The following is a 25,052-nucleotide window of genomic DNA, read 5'->3' as shown; positions in this document are numbered from 1 at the left end:
CTGCAGGTATGCGTGTCTTCAAAGTCGGCACAATGTGTGCGTATGCGTCGGTACTTTGTACTTCAGAGTAGACAGACTGTAGTCACAATCCCTTGATACATTTATAACCCCTGTATAAAAATATTTTGACCCCCTATTTTTTGTATATAAAAACTATGACCCACAGTATATTTATAACCCCCTTCCCAAGAAAACTGTGCCGAATAGGGTCTATCCAAGGCTAGGATTATGATTATGATTAGGGGTTAGGGATTATATCAGTGTTAGGGTTTAGCTCAAACAAAGATGTAGCCACACTCTGAGGTAATTTAAGCTTAAGGTTTGGATGGGTTCTATTCAAGGTTATGGTTAGGGATAGACCCAGGGGATAGTATGAATGTAATTTTAAAGGAGGATTAGGGTTAGTTTTATGTTACAGTTTAGGGTTAAACACACGGTGCAGAGGGTAGTCCGTGCTTATTCCATTATAAGTTAAAGCAATAATGTGTGATTTGCAAAAAGAATAGATTCCTATTTAAATGTTTGTTTTCACTGATCACATTATCCCCTTTTAATTTCGAGCCAAACAACTGAGGTAGGCCCCTATAACAAAGAAAATTGCGATTTCAGTCCAGCGCCTACAATGCGTGTACTACGCTTGCCGATCATAACATGTAATACTGCACGGAGCATCGCGCTTGACGTGTGCATACATAAGCTGACATCCACGGGAGATGTTAGCAAGCAATCGATCGGTGAACTCTGAATAAAACCGGGTTGACCCGTTTTTAATATAAAAGTTAAAGTTTACTGTTATTGAAGCACTTCAGGCTTAGTCTTTTACATGGTATTTTAGTACACCACTGGGTATTATTTCTTACAGGATCTTCTTCTTTCTTCTGTCAACTTTTACATTTGCTCTAGTACTGACATTCTTATACCGATTTTAACCTAAAACGAAATAACTTCAAAAAAATTTATCAGCCAAGAAATCACACATCTATAAATAGATGTTACTCAGTGTATATACGTGGTATTTTTATTTGGGGTAAAAGGTCATTAAGGGGTCACTTCCGGTCTGAGACGAAAAACCTCCAAAATGCCCATTCTGCCACAAATAATATGGCAAAGTGATGCCACCTGTACACATGCATTGAAATTAGCCAATGTCTATGGGGTGTTCTGAGATTTTGTGGTCAAAGGTCATTAAGGGGTCACCCACCGCTGTGTTGGTGATCTTAGACCACAGCCCTGTCTAGTTTTACATTTATCTTAATAATGTTGATGAACAGTCGCATATCAGGGAAGAGGGAATACCAGAAAAAAATCCCTTTAAAAAGGGATGTGCTGGGACATGGTTGTTCACAATGAGTAACTTTATATTTCTTTTTATAAAAAAGTCAAAATAATTTGAAGTGCAAAGATTCGGTTGGTTCAAACCTCTAAATCAAGAACTTTTTTCCAGATACTGATGATTCAGTAGGATTCCTTACATCAGTTCCATTCCAATTCTTATACTTTTATGCTCTTTATGTTCTTACTCCTCCTCAGGTTTTATTACGTTCACTAACTTAAAGCCCAATACGAACAATTTTAAAATTTCATCCCTAGATGACCTATGACCTCAAAACATTTTCACTCACTTGATGCTCCCTTTTAGTTTTAGAGATTATTATCACTATAGGTAATGTTTGACATTGAAATTTACTTTTACAAAGGAGAGCAATTTCCCATCGCTTAATCAAAACCAACAATGACCTCATTTGACCCCTAAATGATATCTCCACTCACGTGTCAATCATGTTACATGTAGTTGAAAATTATTCAACACATATAATTTGATAACAGACCACCACACACAGACCACTATCTACAATGATCTAGGAACATGAACAGATTTAGGAACATGTGTATTCATTGCTCACTAGGCCTACTCAGCAGGTACCGGTAGCTCTCATCAGAGATACAGGCCATACAACACAGATAACTCCAACAAAGCATGTATGGTACCCGGTGTGTTTGCCCATAGAACCCATAGCCTGCCAAGCTTGGTGTGCTAGTGAAGAGAACCATCAAAACTTCCTAGTCTAGATTCAGAAATATTATTTTCCAAAAACATATACCTATTTTACCATAAATGCACAATATTTCTTATATCTACACAGGCCAATTTTAGTATTTCTGTTTGTCATAACCATTTTGATCATTTTTTTGCAATATTTTTACAAGTTTCCGTTTTCTTCATGAATTACTAATAGAAACAACAGAAAACAGAAATCAAACAAAAAGTGCTGGGTTGCCATGGCAACCCAACACAAAAACTGGTGTGCATCATTAAGACTCAGTATGCATTGAGTTGTATGTATACCTACATAACTTAACTGTAAGATCAGTGGGAAGACTTTACAGTTAAATTATGTATCCCTACATAACTTAACTGTAAAGTCTTCCAACTCATCTGCTCCAAAATGACTTAACCAGGACAGTGCCACATGAAGCTAGCTATTAACAATTTGGCAATATTTTAGCCCAGGATCAAAGTGAAGTTTAGTGTTAAACATGCCAAAGATAAGATGAATACTGCAATTTTGGTCAACTGTTCCCCAGTATAATGGAGCTGGTCTGCCCACTAAGTGATGTTGGGGATACCTAGTATATGTTACTGCTGATAATAAACTAATTGAAGTTCTTACCCTATCCTTATATAGTCTCACTTCATCAGGTGTATTTGCATCATTCCTCTCTCTCTTTCTGATACAGATGACAACAATAACAACAATGATGATGATGAGAATTACAGCTATGGAAACACCCGCAGCTGCTCCAGCACTGAGTCCTGATGGGGAGCCTGGAATAGAAGCTAGTGAATTGAAAAACATGGTTAATATTTCACAAACGCACCCCTACACAAAAATAGATACACATGGTAGGGGACCAAAATCGTTGATAAAGTCTCATGCAAGCAAAGGTCATGGATCAGAGAAGTGCAATGTGGATAAGTAAGGAGGCGGGAACAAGGTAATCAAATGTGATGTATTTTAGCCATTTGCTTGCCAATTTTCTACATATTTCTCAGTAATCATTATTAACTTGTTACGGTACCATTTTCAGTAATGTGGGAATGGACAACACACATGATATGAAAGACCTCTTCAAGTGGTAATTCTAAAAGGGCGATGAATAGGTGATAGTTTAGCGAGTGACCGCTTTCAATAATCATCTTCTCTGGCAGAACCAGAGGGAGGGGGCCAGGAGGCATTGATCTCAACTTTCATATGCCACCATTCTTGGTAGTTCCCAAAATAGTGTACTGTATGTACAGATATAGTTGCTATGTTTGGGTAGTAATTAAAACAAGTTCCCTAGATATAGATCTACTGTCTCTGGAAATAATAGAATCAAATGAATGATCGTGTCTGGTGCATACAAAAAACCAAAAAAGTCTACATTATAATAGCCGTGCCCAAAACAGGCTGCCTTGGTATATTAAACAATATAATAACCAATAAAAATGTAAAAATGATGCACCAAGTTGCTTCAAATGAGGCTTCATTTTGAAAATGTTTTGATTTATAAGGTATGCACACACCCACCACTTCACTTAAATTGTCTCCACTTTCAAAATCGTTCCACCGCCCAACTTTACAACTCACCTACATTTTCACAATTGATGCCTGAAAATCCATTCATGCATGAACAACTGTAACTATTCCCAATATTTGTACATTGTCCACTGTTTTGACATGGGGAAAGTGAACATGGACTAGATGCTGAAAGCAAATACATATAGAAGAAAATATTAGCAAATACTAATAGAACATTAATTTCATTATAAACTTTTTGGTGAATATGCAATGTAAAAAATGTCTTGCTTTCAATTACCCATTCTAGCTAATCTGTAAGATATTTTACATATTAATAATAATGACACTGTCATCACTATGAGAGTAATTATGCACATTGTTTATTTAAGTTTATAAATATTGTAACTTGCTCCAAAAATAGGATAACAGAGTTGTTGCAAGTGAATCCTAATTGTTGACCTATTTCTTTGATGCTTGCCAATTCAAGGCTATATTATAGTAAAAATTGGGTGGCAACCGAAAATTAATATATCATATCTATATAAATAAAAGGAAGTCGCTAAATCTTGTGCGCGAATAGACTCAGAGATGATTTCACTTTCAGCTCTGATTTATTCGTACATTGATCGGGTACATATTGCCATTAAACCATCTGAGGTTCATTTTGCAAAATTGATGGTAACTAAGAGAATAACATAAAAACTGTCGTGTTGCTATGCAAAATCGCATGCAGTGGCATTGTGGGTAATAAGGACAGTGTGAACCGTGTAATAATATTTCCATTAAAAAACCATACGCAGAGCAACATTGCCCTGTTTTCTGCCAACTGCGAGGTGGCCAAGAAATGATTCAGGCTATCTAGATGCACAACATCGCGTACTTTAAGAATGATCTTACGAGCTTTTCGCCCCTACGCAGAGCTACGCACCCCATTTTCCGCCACTGCACCGAAGTTGGCAGCCAAGAGATTAAGGCTACGTCGCGTGAATTTTATTATTTATTCTAGGCCTATGAATCGTCGTTTAGTTTTACAGCCAAATTCATACGGGAGATTGAGGAATATACGGGGAACGCATTGCACTTTATTTGGTTGAAAACTGTCAAGACCAAGAATTGGCCTCAAAATCAGTGAAAATATGGTTAAAACCGGGGTTTTTTTCCTCGGGATTTTTTGTTGTCAAAACTCAGTGGTAGCGCGTACCGTAACTAACTGGCAGCAGCGCGTTGGCGTTAGTACGTCGGCGTACTGAGCAATGTGACTCGCACGTACGGGGTGCATAATATGCACAGACCAACTTTCCGTGCCAGAGAAATAGAAAAGAAACGAAAGGAAGACAAAACTGAAAAGGTAGGCCTATGGATGGGTCGGGTTGTGGATTATATGCATGGTACTGGATTCGGTTAAGAGATTACCCGCCAAGATGATAAAAATCATGAGGATACGAGAGGAAAGAAGGAAGCTAAAAATGAATAAAGAAGGAAGCTAAAAATGAATAACTAACTAACTAACTAACTAACTAACTAACTAACTAACTAACTAACTAACTAACTAACTAAATAGACCTATGCAAAATAGGATAACAGAGTTGTTGCAAGTGAATCCTAATTGTTGACCTATTTCTTTGATGCTTGCCAATTCAAGGCTATATTATAGTAAAAATTGGGTGGCAACCGAAAATTAATATATCATATCTATATAAATAAAAGGAAGTCGCTAAATCTTGTGCGCGAATAGACTCAGAGATGATTTCACTTTCAGCTCTGATTTATTCGTACATTGATCGGGTACATATTGCCATTAAACCATCTGAGGTTCATTTTTGCAAAAATTGATGGTAACTAAGAGAATAACATAAAAAACTGTCGTGTTGCTATGCAAAATCGCATGCAGTGGCATTGTGGGTAATAAGGACAGTGTGAACCGTGTAATAATATTTCCATTAAAAAACCATACGCAGAGCAACATTGCCCTGTTTTCTGCCAACTGCGAGGTGGCCAAGAAATGATTCAGGCTATCTAGATGCACAACATCGCGTACTTTAAGAATGATCTTACGAGCTTTTCGCCCCTACGCAGAGCTACGCACCCCATTTTCCGCCACTGCACCGAAGTTGGCAGCCAAGAGATTAAGGCTACGTCGCGTGAATTTTATTATTTATTCTAGGCCTATGAATCGTCGTTTAGTTTTACAGCCAAATTCATACGGGAGATTGAGGAATATACGGGGAACGCATTGCACTTTATTTGGTTGAAAACTGTCAAGACCAAGAATTGGCCTCAAAATCAGTGAAAATATGGTTAAAACCGGGGTTTTTTTTCCTGGGATTTTTTTTTTTCAAATCTCAGTGGTAGCGCGTACCGTAACTAACTGGCAGCAGCGCGTTGGCGTTAGTACGTCGGCGTACTGAGCAATGTGACTCGCACGTACGGGGTGCATAATATGCACAGACCAACTTTCCGTGCCAGAGAAATAGAAAAGAAACGAAAGGAAGACAAAACTGAAAAGGTAGGCCTATGGATGGGTCGGGTTGTGGATTATATGCATGGTACTGGATTCGGTTAAGAGATTACCCGCCAAGATGATAAAAAATCATGAGGATACGAGAGGAAAGAAGGAAGCTAAAAATGAATAAAGAAGGAAGCTAAAAATGAATAACTAACTAACTAACTAACTAACTAACTAACTAACTAACTAACTAACTAACTAAATAGACCTATGCAAAAGAAACTGAAGAGAAAGAAAGGAGCTAAATGAATTTTTAAAAAAAGAAAAAAAAGAAGAAGAAAAACGTATAAGAAAGGATAGATTTAGAAAATAATGGGAATGGGGTTAGGCCTAGATAGATAAATAACATGGAAACGAAAAATCACAAGCTAAATAGAATTTTGTTTTAATGGAAACAAACTAGGCCCGTGCAGAAGAAACTGAAAAGAAAATGGAAATGCAAGAAGGGACAGGTTTAGAAAAAAAAATTTACCTTTCAATGATTCTACCTTTTCAGTAATTCCTCCTGTTTTAGTGATCGCTCCCATTTACTCATCTAGCGGGGACCCGCGCGAAGCGCGGGTATCCCGCTAGTATCAAATGTTATAAAGAAAAATACTAACAAGACAAATTTTACATGAAGAGGAGCATCCATGGCTGTCTAAGCTGCCCACTGTTTTGTAATTTGATTTTAGATGTTCTATATAAAGGCCATTTACTACATACAATAGAGTTTGAGTTAGAGCTTGAGTATGCAGACCTGCAAATAAACTTTCTTCATCGCAGTATTCAAATTTAGCTTTTAGAGACACCAAAATTCAGCCTTTATCTGTAATTAGGGTAGTAATATGGGCTAAGGGATGAAATCAAAACTCGACCGCCGGTTACCAGCGGTTGAACCGCGTTCCATTAATTGAAACCAGCTCCAACCAGATGGAACCGTCCGGAACCGGTGGATGACCGCCGTTCGAGTTTTGATTTCATCCCTAAAGCAGTATAGCTCAGTATACAGACTTTTTATTGTACGTACAATATTGTATGTACAATATGTACGTTATTTAATCTATTGCCATTCTATTTCCAGTAATGTTTAAGTTCTAACGAATGTTTGATGACGTAAAATCGATAATATATTTCTGCTAGATATTGTATGTAACATATTATCGATTTTTCGTCATCAAACATTCGTTAGAACTTAAACATTACTGGAAATAGAATGGCAATAGATTAAATAACGTACATATTGTACATACAATATTGTACGTACAATACTCGGAGTCTGAAGCGCGCTTTAGGTGATGTTATGCCATTCTGGACAAAATTCTCAGTGCAATTAATACACTAACCTTCAGTGCTCTTTGTAAAGAACACATGTCGTTCTGCTTTCCCTATACCTGCTGCATTTTCAGCAGACACATAAACCTCATAGATAGCATCTGGTATCAGATCATGAAGAACATATTCATGATGTATATCACTATCTCCTCTTACATCCAGGGTATCATTGGTAAATTTCTCATTTGATAAATCATTATTGTTTTGAGTGGATGTTTGAATTGGTCTGTAATCAACCTGGCAACAAATAATTAATACGCTCATATATGTGACCTGCTCTTACCAAATCAGACAGAACTGGGTGCCGATATGTTCCTTATCTAAATTCGATCTGATATTCTTGTTTTGGCCGGCTCTGAATCAAGAAATTTAAGAGGTTTATACCTTAAAGGAGGATTTCGTGATCCTAGCATCCTCTAATTTTTGTGACATTTTTATTGCAGTCCTTTCAATTGTAGAATCTTATTTTTTCATTATCCACTGCATTGTGGTACAGGAAACATGTTCTATGCTTTTGTTTGAAGCAGATAAAAACTCTATAACCAGTAACATGTAGGTGCCCAGTTCCATCTGATTTTGACAGAATGGGTCACATACTTTACTATTTAAGGAATTTGCCTGCACACTTTCTAAATAGTAACTAGTGGTCATCCGTCTTTCACGGTCACTGTCTTTCGCGGTCACTGTCTTTTGCGGTACTAATATTTTATATAATTTTTTTAAGGTTCTATTTATAATGTAATTAATTATCGCACGGTACCTTAACTGAATAAATATAGGCCTTCAAGACATCAAAATGCTTAGCCTTACCAGACTTGCACCTGCATTGCTGAAAAGTCACCCAATTGTTTTCTTAACCATCTGTTTTTATGGGACAGGAGACTGTTGAAATTCTCAGGGAAAATCTTCTAAAGTCACCCATTTGGGCTACCAAACCATGGGTTTGGCAACCCTGATTAAAGGAGTATTTCGTGATCCTAGCATCCTCTATTTATGTCATTTTTTTCATTAGATATCCACGAAAAAAAACCTATTCCCAAAATTTCAGTTGATTCCGATTTTGAGTTTGCGAGTTATGCATGATTATGTGTATTACACTGCTCCATAGACAATGCGTTGTAATTTCGTTCTGGTGCACCAGAACGAAATTCAAATTTCACGATATCTTTGCTAAACGAATTAATCTGCAAGAAATATTTTGTACATAAACATTATTTAGGCAGAGGTTTCCAGTGATATAAAAATCCCAACTTTTTTTGAGAAAAGTGGGGGGATGAGGCTGTGGATCACGAAATGCCCTTTTAATTTGTCCTTCAACCCAAAAGCATTAAACACTTGAACTTATTCAATAAACATACACTTTACTGTTGACAATAGGTTCTCCATAAAAATCAGTCCCCGGGAATCACCCTTTTAATGTTGACAAATTAGTTGAATAAACAATACATGCATGATCAGTTAATTACTTGTGAGTTTCTCCTGTGTGATGTAATAGTTGATGCAGTGACCAGAGTATGAGACAAAAAAGTAGTATGCGAGTGAAAAATATGACAACCTTATTTTAGTCCAAAAGGCCCTTTTAGTGCTTTTGAAACTAATTAGAACACCGAATTCTTTCATTTCGGATGTAATTAAATCCACTTTTTTTTTTAAACTTCAAAGAAATTCACTTTGTGTTGGAAATATGATTTTGAATTTCCAAATCATTATCTAAAACAAATTTGTTTTTAAATGGACTGTAAATAGTTCACTTTATTTTTATTTGAGCCTTATCTGGTAGTTCATATTTTTTGGTGGCAAACTGGGCTCGAAGTTTAAAAACGTGATTTAAGAAATGTATTCCTTTGACAATGGTAGTGATGATGATGATTATGGTGATGATGGTGATGATAATGATGATGATGATGGTGATAATGTTAATGATGACGACGAATCACTGTCAAGGTTTTTATTTATTTTTAAAATGTCATTACCATCGGAAAGGAAATTGTAAACAAAACGCAAAGTACGGAAACTAGTCTTGGGACACTTGAGGACCACGCACCATATTCGACCCCTCCTCCCCGTAACAATGTTGATTTGGGTCTTATGAATAGCCTCCGTGTTCGGACTCTGCAATTTTGAATCCTAATTTGTTTGGTCACAGGAGCCTAATAGAACCCAACATTGATTGGTGGGGAAGGGGGAGGGGGAGGGATGTGGTGTTAGGAAAATGTTTAGGTTTGAGCACTTCATTTGCATTCTTTCTAAACAAGTAGTAACCTTCAAATTAAATGACGTTTAGTCAAGTGTTTGCTTAAACATTGATATGGAGGGGGAAGGAATGTGAAACATTAATGTTACATTATTGTTTTGCCTGTCTTGCCCGCGTGTTATGTACAACCAGACGCACGTTTTTCTCGCTTCATAATATTTTGCAATGGTAGCCTGTTTTAACACACAGATGCATAGCGAAGCATATATAACTGTCTCTCTCGAGGACAACATTAGAACTTTTACAATGAAACAATTCCCAGTTCATTTCATTAAGATCCACAACATTCTCATCTATCAGGGGAAGTTCTTATACCCCAATACATGTGTACATTCATTGAATGACCTTTGAAGATTTGGGTACAAAAAACTCATACTCTGCAACTTGAGGTCAAATTTTGCACTATGATTATATAATTGAGGTTATTGGACTGTGCCATTGGACGAGGCTCTTGTGGTCCATAGTGTTTGCTTTGAAAGGATACCTTACGTAACCAAATTAAATCGGCATTCTCCCCTCAAACATGTTGAAGGACGAGCAAGGTCTGCTGACCTTTTATAACGAGAGGCTAATTATGTACTACGCATGTTTGTGCGTAAGCACACTTGTTTGTCATATACGCGTATTGTGTTCGCACACGTATCGCATTTTGAATAGTATGCGTATAATGCGCAATGCGTTTTGGGCGTTTAAACATTACTAGTAAAATGTACTGGAGATGTTTGTGCGTATGTGTATGATTTGGAAATTCAAAATCATAATTGCCAAACAAAGTGAATTTCTTTGAAGTTTAAAAAAAAACTGGATAAAATTACATCCGAAATGAAAGAATTCAATGTTTTAGGTTAATTTGACCCCTTAACGTAAACAAAAACAAAATTTGACGTTTTCTAAAATAATGTAAACCGTAGAAGTTTTTTAGCCTTACCTATTTGCCAAACTCAGTAATTTATTATAGATACTAACACCACTGCAATTTCATTTCCATTATTCTCCTTTACCTCTATCACAGACTTCTTCCTCAAAAATAAACAATACGAAGCAGCATGCTGCAAAGTAGTGAAGATAACATCAAAAAGATCATACACCTATATAGTATGATGTTTTCAAAGCCTTTACAACCTGAATATAATATCCTCATTAGAGCCATCTGGGTCATTCCAACTAAGTGTGATCCTTGTAGCTATATATTTTGAGAGTTACATACTTACATGGTATAATATAATATCCCCATTAGAGCCATCTGGGTCATTCCAACCAAGTGTGATCCTTGTAGCTTCTATATTGACAGTTGAAACATCCAATGGAGGATTGGGAACTGTAAAAAGAAATATTTATCAAGAAGCACCGATAGGTGCTTCCAAGAATGTAGTCAAAAGCGTAGGCAAAATCGAACATGCATATGCAGATCAAATGCTTACCGCTTATTTTATGCACATTAACGAAACAAAGCTGAACAAATACCGTAAGCAATTTTCCAAATACAGTAGGGGGCCTAATTAATACATATTCACAAGGTTACGCTGGCTTCTAACCAATCAAAAATTCATCACATCCATATATTGAAAAGAGCCAATCTGTGTAAGCTCTGTTATGAGCTGTCACATGGCCATGGTAGCATTCAAATCATGCATAATTCATACACACCGTTTTGGTTCCTAGCTTTCGCTCGGCGGAATTTTTTACTTGAGCCTTGAGGGAGAATGTCTTAAGTTTTAAATGGAGAAAAGGGAAAAACAAGGGGGAATCAAAAAAATATGTGCAGACACGAGGGCGATCGCAAATTTTGTTGTTGATTTTTTTTATCGAACTCCCTCTCCCTCCCTGGAATAAACATTGAATGGTCCCTATACTTCCACCAATTTACAAAAAAAAACACACAAAAAAACAACAACCCAAATACCACCAGATATAACTGTATTGTCAAAAACTAAGGAAGTATAGATGAGTTGACCTCAATGTTTATCAATAAAGGCAAGGGACTGGTATATCGATATGCTTGACTAAACCCTGTGCAACAACAACACTGTTCAATAACCTTATTATCATGTGGCGGGAGTTTTAAAAACACGAGCCCTGAACAAAATATGATGCGCGCGCATACTGCCAGGCAAAAAACAATGGAAATTGTGATGATGCGTGCGAATACTGTCAGGCATTGACGTCAGAAGTCAACTCATCTATAAGATTTAGCCCAATGCTAATGAAAGTACAGATATCATTCACTTTTATTGACTGATTTGTCTTCATGGGTTAAACAGGAAGCCCCGCTTAGCCAGTTCGCCACAGAAGAACTGACTTACACCTGTTACTTTGAAGACAGACAGAACAGAATTCACATGGATAAATTTTAACCTTGACTAATTCAATAAGGAACTTGAACCAAAAGTGGGACTTCCACTTTAAGTAAAGATGTGATGGAAGTAAAGAGCTTGAAAGAGCAATCAGTGGGTGGATTTAGAGATGGTTGATCCCAAGGTCTCTGATTGCATTTGGAAATGTTTGTATTGACCGCCAGGATTGATCATCTATGCAGAAAGGATGGGAGAAATGAAATTATGATATTTGTACCTTAATCATGTTTATCAGCATTTGGTTAAGATCCTATAATTCCCTTAAACAAGATATTCCTGAAAAAAAATGGTGTCAGTTCCAATTTACAATATAATTATTATTTGAATGTAATGTTACAGATGGAATTGCATGAGAAGTTTTGCACTGCAGCACTGACAGGAACATTTAGTGGTAGTTCATTTATCATTAAATAATTACTCAGTATACACTTACATACATGTTTTGGCGCAGCATCAGCCTTCTATTCTTCAAATTTGTTTACAAGTGTCATGATGATGACCAGGGCCGTGACACTCATATTTAATAAGGTTTCTGAATGCATGTCAGGAAGAAACCAATTTACTTATGCAGAGAAAGGTTATCGCCCTTTTGGCGACCTCAAAAAAGGTCATCTTGCTTCGACCCGGTGAGATTGTCATATGACCTAGTTTGGCGCGTGTGGGCTCGTGTGGTTTGGTCCAATCATAATGCGTGTTTTGGTCGGGTCGTTGCGTGGACCAAAGGGGACAGGCCTTTCAAAGAAAGGTCGGCTCGGGTTGTCTCCTTAAAATCACATCACATTCAGATTTCATCCGATAAGGATCCAAAATATTTATTTTCCCACCCGCCACTCCCAAAAATTGGTGTTTTGTCATGCGCAGATCTCGTGTTCATTTGTTTGAAAGCATGGGCAAGTTTAGAAGTGGCGCCAGTGGTTCATGAGGAAGTTTTTCGCATAACATTTCAACAATGTGAGCAAAAAAAATAGCATCTTGTAATTAATAAAAAAATATTCGCTACAAAGGACGAACACTTGTATTTGTGCTAAAAGGAGTAAAAATGGTAATTAAAGCTACAATTAGTTCTTTTCTCATCTTCCTTAAACCTGGGGGGGCACTCAACTTTGGAGGTGACGCGTATGTAGGGCTGTTAAGACCCCTTTTTCAGCATCGCTGTCACCCAAAGACCCCATTTTTTTTACGAACACATGTTCTGTCACCCCAAGACCCCCTATTTTTTCATTTTATCTTTATCTGTCACCCAAAGACCCTTACAAGTTCAATTTTAACAGCAACTTTCTTTTATCACTGATTTTGTCACTTAATTTTGAAAAAACAAAGAAATTAGAAGCCATTTAGCCCTAGAAATTCGTGTTTCTGTGGTGCTGTTTCGGCTCTCACCCAAAGATTCCATTTAAAAAAAAGGTCATGTTCTCACCCAATGACCACATATTGTTTACATTTTGCTGTCACCGAATGCAGGCGGCGGATGACATGATCGAGCCGGCAACTCGTGAAACCGCCCGGCCGTATGCCATTTTCCATATACTCGGTTAGTTTTGTGGGGTTCATTATCGAACCCCAACGGTTTTAGCTTGTATTTATATTATTTATCAACATAGGCCTATTTGTTTGTAATATTTCAAGCGTTTTAAAATTTCAAAATAATCCCATTCAATTACACGGTTGACGATGAAAATTTACTGAATTTAGGGAATGCACGTCATCCACCACCTGACCGAATGCCAAAAATCATGCTCTCACCCAATGACCCCATATTTTTTACATTTTGCTCTCACCGAATGCCCCTTAGTGCGAAAGTGCGAGCCCTACACCTATATCCATTTCAAATTGAAGTGCCCCCCCCCCCCCGGGATCGGGACATGGCGTTTTGGGGGTTGTGACACCCTGTATAAGCATTTTTCTAGAAAATAAGAACTTCCTTTAATATTTTCATGTTTTATGATATGAAAGGATCGTCAATACTAAACAAGTTAAGTTGAAATTTGTTAAAAGTTTGTGTGAGTGCTGTAGCAAATAATGCATGTGTTGACTGAAGATAGAAGAACCTGTAAGAAAAAAGACACAGACTATGGTACAAAATAGACTTACCTGTGCATGTTACTCCATCTCCACTGTGACCGGCTTTACATGCACATGTGAAGGAACCAGCGGTATTGGTGCAAGCAGCATTTGCATCACAGTTATCAGTCCCCAAAGTGCATTCATCGTCATCTGTATAAAATGTTTTGAATTAAATGTTTTCAAAATAGACAACTAAAAATAATTTTTTTGATGAATTCAGACCAGTTGTAGGCCTATCTTGCCTAGTAAAATCTGCCAGTGACTTAAGCTAGAGGTGCGCTTGGGCACTTCAAACTCTGGTGTTCCATAATATAACCTGATTTATTCGACCTTTATGGACAGATTTGAGTATGATTTTGATATGGGATATATGGTCATTGTCAGTGATGTAACTGTAACTGGTGGTGAATATGTACTAACTGACAGTGTCTACATGTACATGGGTTTTCAATTTGCCTGGTAATTGTGTGTTGAGTGTGACGACATGTATATTTGGTATACAATGTGTAATTAATGTTAAAATGTTGCAATGTAATTCATGCCAAAAATGAGGCCTTTTTGAACTAAAATTTTGATTTTCGAGGTTTTTTGACGCTGTTTCGGCTCTCACCCAAAGGTTCCAAAAGTTATGTTCTCACCCAATGACCCCATATTTTTTACATTTTGGTCTCACCGAATGCCAAAAATCATGCTCTCACCCAATGACCCCATATTCTTTACATTTTGCTCTCACCAAATGCCCCTTACTGCGAAAGTGCCAGCCCTACACCTATATCCATTTCATATTGAAGTGCCCCCTTCAAACTCCGGTGTTCCATATTACAACTTGTTTTATCCATCCTTTATTGACAGATTTGAGTATGATTGTGATACTGTGTGACATTTGACCCTACGAGTGTCATGTGGCATGTATGGACATTGTCAGTGATGCTTGTAACCAAGTCGTAATTGTAAAGTATGTGAGTGCTAGAGTATATAATGCAAGTGTTGACAGATAGAAGAAAGAAGAAAGTGTAAGGACACAGGCAATGATACAAAATAGACTTACCTGTGCATGTTACTCCATCTCCACTGTAACCGACATTACATGCACATATGAAAAAAACAGCGGTATTGATGCAAGCAGCATTTATATCACAATTATTATCAGCAGGCAAAGCACATTCATCGTCATCTGTATAAAATGTTTTGAAAATGTTTTTCAAAATGGACGAATAAAAATATGTTTTGGAAGAATTCAGAATTCAGATAAGTTGTAGGTCTATCCTGCCTAGTAAAATCTGAATATTGTGAGGAGGGATTTGAGCTAGAGGGGCGCTTGACCACTTCCATGATCGGTGTTCCATATTATAACTAGTTTTATCCAGCCTTTATAGCAGAATTGAGTATGATTTTGTCATGTCATTGTGTGACATCTGACCCTACAAGTGTCATGGCATGTACGGTCATTTTCAGTGATGTTTGTGACCAAGCTAAGTCAAAATATGTGAGTGCTATAAGTGCGAGAAGAAAGAAGAACCTGTAAGAAAAAAGACACAGACTATGGTACAAAATAGACTTACCTGTGCATGTTACTCCATCTCCACTGTGACCGGCATTACATGCACATGTGAAGGAACCAGCGGTATTGATGCAAGCAGCATTTGCATCACAGTTATTATCAGCAGGCAAAGCACATTCATTGTCATCTGTATAAAAATGTTTTGAATAATATATTTTTCTATAAGACTACCAATTTTTTTGCCCAAGAATTGGTATATTTTTGTGCTAAAAATAATGTATTAGCCGATATATAAGAAACGAGAAGGATAGTGATAAAGTTTTGGAAACATTGTCAATGATATTAACGTTTACATTATAAGATTAAAGTAATCAGGTTAGCCTATAAACAAAGTATACAAACTTTTCTCTTGATTTAGTTTCTTGCTCAAAATAGCCTCATAATTCAAAATATGACAAACATATGAAAAGACAAAAACAACAACAATACTGACAGACTGAACAAGTGTGAGTGGTAGAGGGGAGAGACAGAAAGATTAAAAAGATAAGAAACAGAGGGGAGAAGGAGCGAGGAGAGACTCACATCACACGGTGCTTTGGAAGTCTGAACTCTTTTATTTTAAGCGTCGAATTAATATGGATTAGTGAAACATCAAATTTGTGTTCGGACAAGTAGGCATATCCTGCCTAGTAAAATTTATTATCATGATGAAGGATGTCATGAACTACAGGGGCGATTGCCCTGGGGGGGGGGCACTCCCACTTTGGAGGTGACGCGTACGTAGGGCTGTTAAGACCCCCTTTTTCAGCGTTGCTCTCACCCAAAGACCCCATTTTTTTTACGAACACATGTTCTGTCACTTGAAGACCCCTTATTTTTCCATTTAATCTGTCACCCAAAGACCCTTATTTTTTTAACTTGAACAGCAACTTTCATTTATCACTGATTTTGTTCCCTATTTTTGAAAAAACAAAGAAATTTGAAGCCTTTTTGAACTAAAATTAAGATTTTCGAGGTTTTTTGACGCTGTTTCGGCTCTCACCCAAAGGTTCCAAAAGTTATGTTCTCACCCAATGACCCCATATTTTTTACATTTTGGTCTCACTGAATGCCAAAAATCATGCTCTCACCCAATGATCCCATATTTTTTACATTTTGCTCTCACCGAATGCCCCTTACTGTGAAAGTGCCAGCCCTACACCTATATCCATTTCATATTGAAGTGCCCCCCTTCAAACTCCGGTGTTCCATATTACAACTTGTTTTATCCATCCTTTATTGACAGATTTGAGTATGATTGTGATACTGTGTGACATTTGACCCTACGAGTGTCATGTGGCATGTATGGACATTGTCAGTGATGCTTGTAACCAAGTCGTAATTGTAAAGTATGTGAGTGCTAGAGTATATAATGCAAGTGTTGACAGATAGAACTAGAAGGCTATATATTTGTACACAAATACGGCTATACCCGCATGTTATCGGTGTACCCAAACTTACAGTCCTTATTTGCCGAGGACTTAAAATAAAGAAATTGTAAAAAGTCGCCCAATCGGGCAGAAAATGTGTAAAAAGTGAAAGTCCAAGTCACAAGCTTTAATTGAATGTAGGTTGCACTGTCGTAGCACTTAAAATAAAGAAATTGTAAAAAGTCCCCTCCCAGGGGAGTCGTCTCTCTTACTCTCCATAGGTTGCTGTTGTCGGTATCTCTTACTCACAGTGAGGCTATGCAATATGATTAGGGGGAACTATTCCAGAAGGAGTATATAAATTAAATGGAACAGCCATTTCAGAGGGAGTATGTAAATTATACGGAACAGCCTTTTTGGGGCCATTTCAGAGGGAGTATGTAAATTAAATGGAACAGCCAATGGGTATGTAATTTAACTGGAACAGCTTTAACGTTTCACGCTGGTATTTCCAATTATGATAATACGATCTGTCTGTTTAGTCCTACGTGTGTGGGGTGGATGGGTGTGTGGGTGTTAGTAACAATATAATTCTCAGGGTCTATCTGTGTACATATTCTGAGCCCGGAAGCTGCTTTCTTTGATGAGAAACGGCCCGCCCTTTGTTTTAACATTTGGGGCTCTGGGGCCCATAATATTTGACTTATGAGGCCCATGTACATAATTATGTTGAAGTATAATTCTCTAGTGCTATCAGTAGACTGAAGCTGGCCAATGTAGCTACTTTATTTACTGAGTAACGGCCGGCCCTATGTTTTAGCATTTGGGGCCCTGGGGCCAATATTATGTGATATATGGGGCTCATATGTACATTTAACAATGTAATTCTCAGGTGCAAATATCTGTGTACAAACTCTGAACCATAAAGCTGTTTTATATGATGAGAAACGGCCGGCCCTTTGTTTTAACATTTGGGGCCCTGGGGCCCAATATATATGACTTATGGGGCTCATGTACATATGTTAAAGTATGATTCTCAAGTGCTATCAGTAGACTCAAGCTGGGCATTGTAGCTGCTTTATTTACTGAGTAATGGCCGGCCCTATGTTTTAGCGTTTGGGGTCCTGGGGCCCATATGTGACATATGGGGCTCACATGTACATATAACAATGTAATTCTCAGGTGCAATTTGTGTACAAACTCTGAACCATAAAGCTGCTTTATATAATGAGAAACGGCCGGCCCTATGTTTTAACATTTGGGGCCCTGGGCCCAATATATATGACTTATGGGGCTCATGTACATATGTTAAAGTATGATTCTCAAGTGCTATCAGTAGACTCAAGCTGGGCATTGTAGCTGCTTTATTTACTGAGTAACGGCCGGCCCTAAGTTTTAACGTTTGGGGCCTTGGGGCCCATATTATGTGACATATGGGGGTTATATATACATATGACAATGTAATACTTAAGACCTATCTGTGTACAAAATCTGAACCCTGTAGCTACTTTATTTGCTGAGAAACGGCCCTTTGTTTTAACATTTGGGTCCCTGGGGCCCCTAGACTTGTACGTCTGGGGTCAAAATGGGCAAAAGGCACATCTACAACTTAGGGCCCATACATATGCAATTTATGAGCCCTAGTGATCTTGTACTTTTAGAGCTAGGCTTGTCAATCTGTTGCACCATATTTTAACATTTGGGCCCCTGGGGCCCATAATATATAACATGTGGGGCTCTTGTATAATTGTAAATATAGAGTACCCCTAGGGCTATCAGTGTACCAACTCAGGGCCCTGAGGCTGCTTCATTTGATGAGAAATGGCGTGCTTTGTATTTTCACATTTGGGCCCCTGGGGCCCGTGACCTTTGACCTCTGGGGCCAAGATGGGCAAAAGGCACTTCTACGGGATATGGCCCATAAGTGTACCACATATGGGCCCTGGGGTCCTTGTGGTTTTAGCGCTAGCCTTGACAGAATGATGTGTTTGGTGGAAGGAAAAGGAGGAGGAGGAGGAGGAGGAGGAGGAGGAGGAGGAGGAGGAGGAGAAGAACCACAGGATGGCAATATACCCATCCATGCTTCGCATGCGGGTATAAGAAAGAAGAAAGTGTAAGAAAAAGGACACAGACAATGATACAAAATAGACTTACCTGTGCATGTTACTCCATCTCCACTGTAACCGGCATTACATGCACATATGAAGGAACCAGCGGTATTGATGCAAGCAGCATTTATATCGCAATTATTATCAGCAGGCAAAGCACATTCATCGTCATCTGTATAAAATGTTTTGAAAATGTTTTTCAAAATGGACGAATAAAAATATGTTTTGGAAGAATTCAGAATTCGGACAAGTTGTAGGTCTATCCTGCCTAGTAAAATCTGAATATTGTGACGAGGGATTTGAGCTAGAGGGGCGCTTGACCATGCACTTCCATGATCGGTGTTCCATATTATAACTAGTTTTATCCAGCCTTTATAGCAGAATTGAGTATGATTTTGTTATGTCATTGTACGTGTGACATCTGACCCTACCAGTGTAATGGCATGTACGGTCATTTTCAGTGATGTTTATGACCAAGCTAAGTCAAAATATGCGAGTGCTATAGTAAATAATGCAAGTGTTGACAGATCACAATTATTATCAGCAGGCAAAGCACATTCATCGTCATCTGTATAAAATTTTTTGAACATGTTTTTGAAAATGGACGAATAAAAATATGTTTTGGAAGAATTCAGAATTCGGACAAGTTGTAGGTCTATCCTGCCTAGTAAAATCTGAATATTGTGATGAGGGATTTGAGCTAGAGGGGCGCTTGACCACTTCCATGATCGGTGTTCCATATTATAACTAGTTTTATCCAGCCTTTATAGCAGAATTGAGTATGATTTTGTCATGTCATTGTGTGACATCTGACCCTACGAGCGCCCTCTTTGGCAATTAGAAAATACCGCTGTGACATGATGCTTACATCAACGTCACGGGCGAAGTCTTAGCTCTCAAAGGCCGTTTGTTCTTTTCAATTTGCTTTTTCCAATTTCGAGATATGTTTATTTAACAACGAAAGGGTAAAATCACAATTGTGCCACTTTCACTAGGGAAGAGGGCTGTACATGTAAATCAATGATAGCTGATGTTGATGCGTCTAATGCACTCCCCTTTAGGGGCACATGCATTAGACGCATCAACATCAGCGTGCGTGCATTATTTTGTCTGATATCAGGCAAAAGAGGGCGCTTTTCACTTGCACAATTTTTTTTTGAGACAGGCTGTATAACATTTATAAGTGCGCAATATTTGTTTGTCTTTTAACATGTCTGAAGTGACTAAGAGATCAGTATTTACCATGATAAAATCATTGACATATGCACATGTATTTAATTTTTATAGCAGAATGTGAAATATTTATTTATCTTTTAATCTCTTTTTAGTGGAAAAAGAGAATCATCATTCCTGCATCATAATAAAACAGTCAAAACAGTCAGAAAATTTTTGTATTGTGTAATTGATGCATTCTTTTGATTTCACGAAGGAACTCTTGATAAACTTGATGCTATCACTGTTAGATGTAAAGCCCTCTTCCCTAGTAAAAGTGGCACAATTGTGATTTTACCCTTTCGTCTGTAACTAAACATATCTCGAGATTAAAACAAGCAAATTGAACAGAACAAACGGTATTTGAGAGCTAAGACTACGTCCTTGACGTGGATGTAAGCATCATGTCACAACGGTATTTTCTAATTGCCAGAGAGTGCGCTTTTCACTTGCACAATTTTTTTGAGACAGGCTGTAACGCAAGTGTTGACAGATAGAAGAAGAAAGAAGAACCTGTAAGAAAAAGACACAGACTATGGTACAAAATAGACTTACCTGTGCATGTTACTCCATCTCCACTGTGACCGGCTTTACATGCACATGTGAAGGAACCAGCGGTATTGGTGCAAGCAGCATTTGCATCACAGTTATCAGTCCCCAAAGTGCATTCATCGTCATCTGTATAAAATGTTTTAAATTAAATGTTTTTCAAAATGGACAACTAAAAATAATTTTTTTGATGAATTCAGACCAGTTGTAGGCCTATCTTGCCTAGTAAAATCTGCCAGTGACTTAAGCTAGAGGTGCGCTTGGGCACTTCAAACTCTGGTGTTCCATAATATAACCTGATTTATTCGACCTTTATGGACAGATTTGAGTATGATTTTGATATGGGATATATGGTCATTGTCAGTGTCTACATGTACATGGGTTTTCAATTTGCCTGGTAATTGTGTGTTGAGTGTGACGACATGTATATTTGGTATACAATGTGTAATTAATGTTAAAATGTTACAATGTAATTCATGCCAAAAATGAGGCCTTTTTGAACTAAAATTTTGATTTTCGAGGTTTTTTGACGCTGTTTCGGCTCTCACCCAAAGGTTCCAAAAGTTATGTTCTCACCCAATGACCCCATATTTTTTACATTTTGGTCTCACCGAATGCCAAAAATCATGCTCTCACCCAATGACCCCATATTCTTTACATTTTGCTCTCACCAAATGCCCCTTACTGCGAAAGTGCCAGCCCTACACCTATATCCATTTCATATTGAAGTGCCCCCCTTCAAACTCCGGTGTTCCATATTACAACTTGTTTTATCCATCCTTTATTGACAGATTTGAGTATGATTGTGATACTGTGTGACATTTGACCCTACGAGTGTCATGTGGCATGTATGGACATTGTCAGTGATGCTTGTAACCAAGTCGTAATTGTAAAGTATGTGAGTGCTAGAGTATATAATGCAAGTGTTGACAGATAGAAGAAAGAAGAAAGTGTAAGAAAAAGGACACAGGCAATGATACAAAATAGACTTACCTGTGCATGTTACTCCATCTCCACTGTAACCGGCATTACATGCACATATGAAAAAACCAGCGGTATTGATGCAAGCAGCATTTATATCACAATTATTATCAGCAGGCAAAGCACATTCATCGTCATCTGTATAAAATGTTTTGAAAATGTTTTTCAAAATGGACGAATAAAAATATGTTTTGGAAGAATTCAGAATTCAGATAAGTTGTAGGTCTATCCTGCCTAGTAAAATCTGAATATTGTGAGGAGGGATTTGAGCTAGAGGGGCGCTTGACCACTTCCATGATCGGTGTTCCATATTATAACTAGTTTTATCCAGCTTTTATAGCAGAATTGAGTATGATTTTGTCATGTCATTGTGTGACATCTGACCCTACAAGTGTCATGGCATGTACGGTCATTTTCAGTGATGTTTGTGACCAAGCTAAGTCAAAATATGTGAGTGCTATAAGTGCGAGAAGAAAGAAGAACCTGTAAGAAAAAGACACAGACTATGGTACAAAATAGACTTACCTGTGCATGTTACTCCATCTCCACTGTGACCGGCTTTACATGCACATGTGAAGGAACCAGCGGTATTGGTGCAAGCAGCATTTGCATCACAGTTATCAGTCCCCAAAGTGCATTCATCGTCATCTGTATATAAAATGTTTTAAATTAAATGTTTTTCAAAATGGACAACTAAAAATAATTTTTTGATGAATTCAGACCAGTTGTAGGCCTATCTTGCCTAGTAAAATCTGCCAGTGACTTAAGCTAGAGGTGCGCTTGGGCACTTCAAACTCTGGTGTTCCATAATATAACCTGATTTATTCGACCTTTATGGACAGATTTGAGTATGATTTTGATATGGGATATATGGTCATTGTCAGTGATGTAACTGTAACTGGTGGTGAATATGTACTAACTGACAGTGTCTACTGTACATGGGTTTTCAATTTGCCTGGTAATTGTGTGTTGAGTGTGACGACATGTATATTTGGTATACAATGTGTAATTAATGTTAAAATGTTACAATGTAATTCATGCCAAAAATGAGCTTGAATAAAGAAACTTGTGAAATCTGACAAAAATTTTGGCAATCCCTCATTTCAAATCTTTAGTTTTGGTTTCTCTTTTGTTCAGAAACCAAAAATCAAGGGATTAAAAAGTAGAGCTGATCTGGTCTGCAATCATAACACTATTATGCTGGGAGGACACAGTATAGGGTATATAACCAGAAGTATACAATAGCCTATTGTGCTAACATAATTATTATCATGATTGATATCGGAAATATATCCCGCGGACGACAGTTGATGCTCTCTGTCGAAGGTAGGTGGCATATTACACTCACGAGTTCTAGGCCTAGAAATCATATACATGCACATATATTGAAGGATGGGGCGGGGTGGGGGATTTGTTTGTTTGTATGAAACATAAACGATGCATGGAGATGATTTGATTATGAATTAGTTTATTATCCCCGGGAAGCACAACCCATACCTCTTTAAGAGGGGTCTCCCCTCCCTCTATAACCACCTCTTCCCTAAATTACCCCTTTCCCCCTCCTCCTCCCCTACATTCGATATCTTCATCTCAAGCTCTCCTCCCCCTTCTCTTTCACTTCCAATGCTCTCTCCCATCTGTTGCTCTCTCTCCTGGCCCATATCCCCCTTGCCCTCCAACCACCCCCCACACACACACCACACAATATCTCTTCTCCCATCTATCTTCTACTTTTTGCAGTAAAAATTGCTTCAGTAAAAGTCATTAGGTTATTAGAGGTCATATAATGGCCTTCCATCGATTCTGGTACATGGGATTAAGGATATGAATCGATTTTGTTTATAGCGCCTATACAATTACAATAGTGGCCCCTTTTGTAATGTCGAATGCAAATATTTCGATGGTCTATATTTTTTCACAGGTGAATTAGCCTAGGCTTATTCGGTTTTGTAAACCACGTCTTTCAATGTAGATTACCATGCTCGATTTCTCTCCTCGTGAATATTGCACTGCGAAATTTAAACATTTCTTTTGTATACTTAGAGTAGGTAACTTCAAATCAAATAATTTTACAATTCACACCACTTATAAGAAACTGAAACCAAAACCGAAACTGACTGACACAAATGTTCGGTTTTAAACAAAAGGTAGATACAATGAGTTCGATATCTTATGATTCAAGTAGTTAGGCAGGACAATAGGAAACCACGTGACCAAAACCAAAACCAAAACCAAAACCAAAACCAAAACTAAAACTAAACATTTGAAATGAGGCAATGTATTGTTGGTGTCACATTTTTGTATGTCAGTGTGTATGTAGGTCCGGGATGTAGGTAACACATGGTCACAAGTAACAGGTTGGCAGGATACAACTCATCCCTGTATCGAGTTGGCATTCGGCTTACTCTCCCAGACCGGGTAGTTGTAACATCCTTTCCATGTCCTGGGTCTACTAGCCTGGTTTCTGTTTCTCGATACTGGTTTCTTTGGGACTTGGTGAGTTGATTGGTTCGTCTTCGAACCGGACCTTTCTTGGCTGGATCTTGTTTGTTTCACTCTGAGGCATTCCCCTGATGTGTGCACGGTTTCTTCTCAGCACAGATCCATTTGGTGTGGTTAATTCATATGATCTTGGTTCTTGCTGTACTCCAGTAACCACTGCTGGTTGCCAGACTTTGTTATCAGAGTTCAGGACTCTGACTCTTTGTCCATCATATAGAGGGTCAAGGTCCATTCCTGCGTGCTTGTCATAGTCCTGTTTCATCTTTCTCTTCTTCTCCTTCAGCTTCTCATTTGCTCCATCTCTCTCGTGAGTCTTTTTCTGCTAAATGGAAGCATGGCAATGTAGTACGTACTGGTCTTCCAAACAGCAATTCAGCTGGGGATGGTATTCCAGTATCCACCGGTGTTGCTCGCAGGTTTAACATGGCTAGATGGAGATCCTGCTTGGTTTTCTTGCATTTCTTGATTAGGGTCATGACGGTTCTCACCATCAAAATTTAGAAAATCCCATAGGAAAATTGCCAAAAAAGAGCTTGTGTCCCCCAATCAGACCCGGTGCCCCCAATCATGGTCGGTGCCCTCCCCCCAATCGGATGACCCATGCTACGCCACTGGAATACACCCAGGTGAAAAGCGTTAATGATGTTCTTGGGGTGTTATGAAGTGGGGAAGGGATATTTAGAGAGTTCAAATATGGTGAGTTGTCATTTGTAGAGTTCCAATATGGCGAGTTGT

General features: G+C 38.1%; 1 protein-coding gene across 1 annotated transcript in view; it reads right to left on the bottom strand.

Moving 5' to 3' along the window:
- The window catches only part of LOC140155993 (uncharacterized), a 36,927-nt gene extending 12,134 nt beyond the window's left edge, over positions 1-24,793 (bottom strand). The window contains exons 1-6 of the mRNA XM_072179053.1: positions 24,671-24,793; positions 24,273-24,636; positions 10,849-10,955; positions 7,395-7,620; positions 3,633-3,749; positions 2,673-2,839 (exon numbers count right to left, since the gene is read on the bottom strand). Coding sequence (XP_072035154.1) covers positions 2,673-2,839; positions 3,633-3,749; positions 7,395-7,620; positions 10,849-10,955; positions 24,273-24,636; positions 24,671-24,793 — 1,104 coding nt within the window. The remainder of the gene's footprint in view (positions 1-2,672; positions 2,840-3,632; positions 3,750-7,394; positions 7,621-10,848; positions 10,956-24,272; positions 24,637-24,670) is intronic.
- Positions 24,794-25,052: the final 259 nt, after the last annotated feature.

The sequence above is a fragment of the Amphiura filiformis genome, chromosome 1, assembly GCF_039555335.1.
Source record: "Amphiura filiformis chromosome 1, Afil_fr2py, whole genome shotgun sequence".
Lineage (NCBI taxonomy): Eukaryota > Metazoa > Echinodermata > Ophiuroidea > Amphilepidida > Amphiuridae > Amphiura > Amphiura filiformis.
This window is presented reverse-complemented; position numbering and strand designations above follow the sequence as displayed.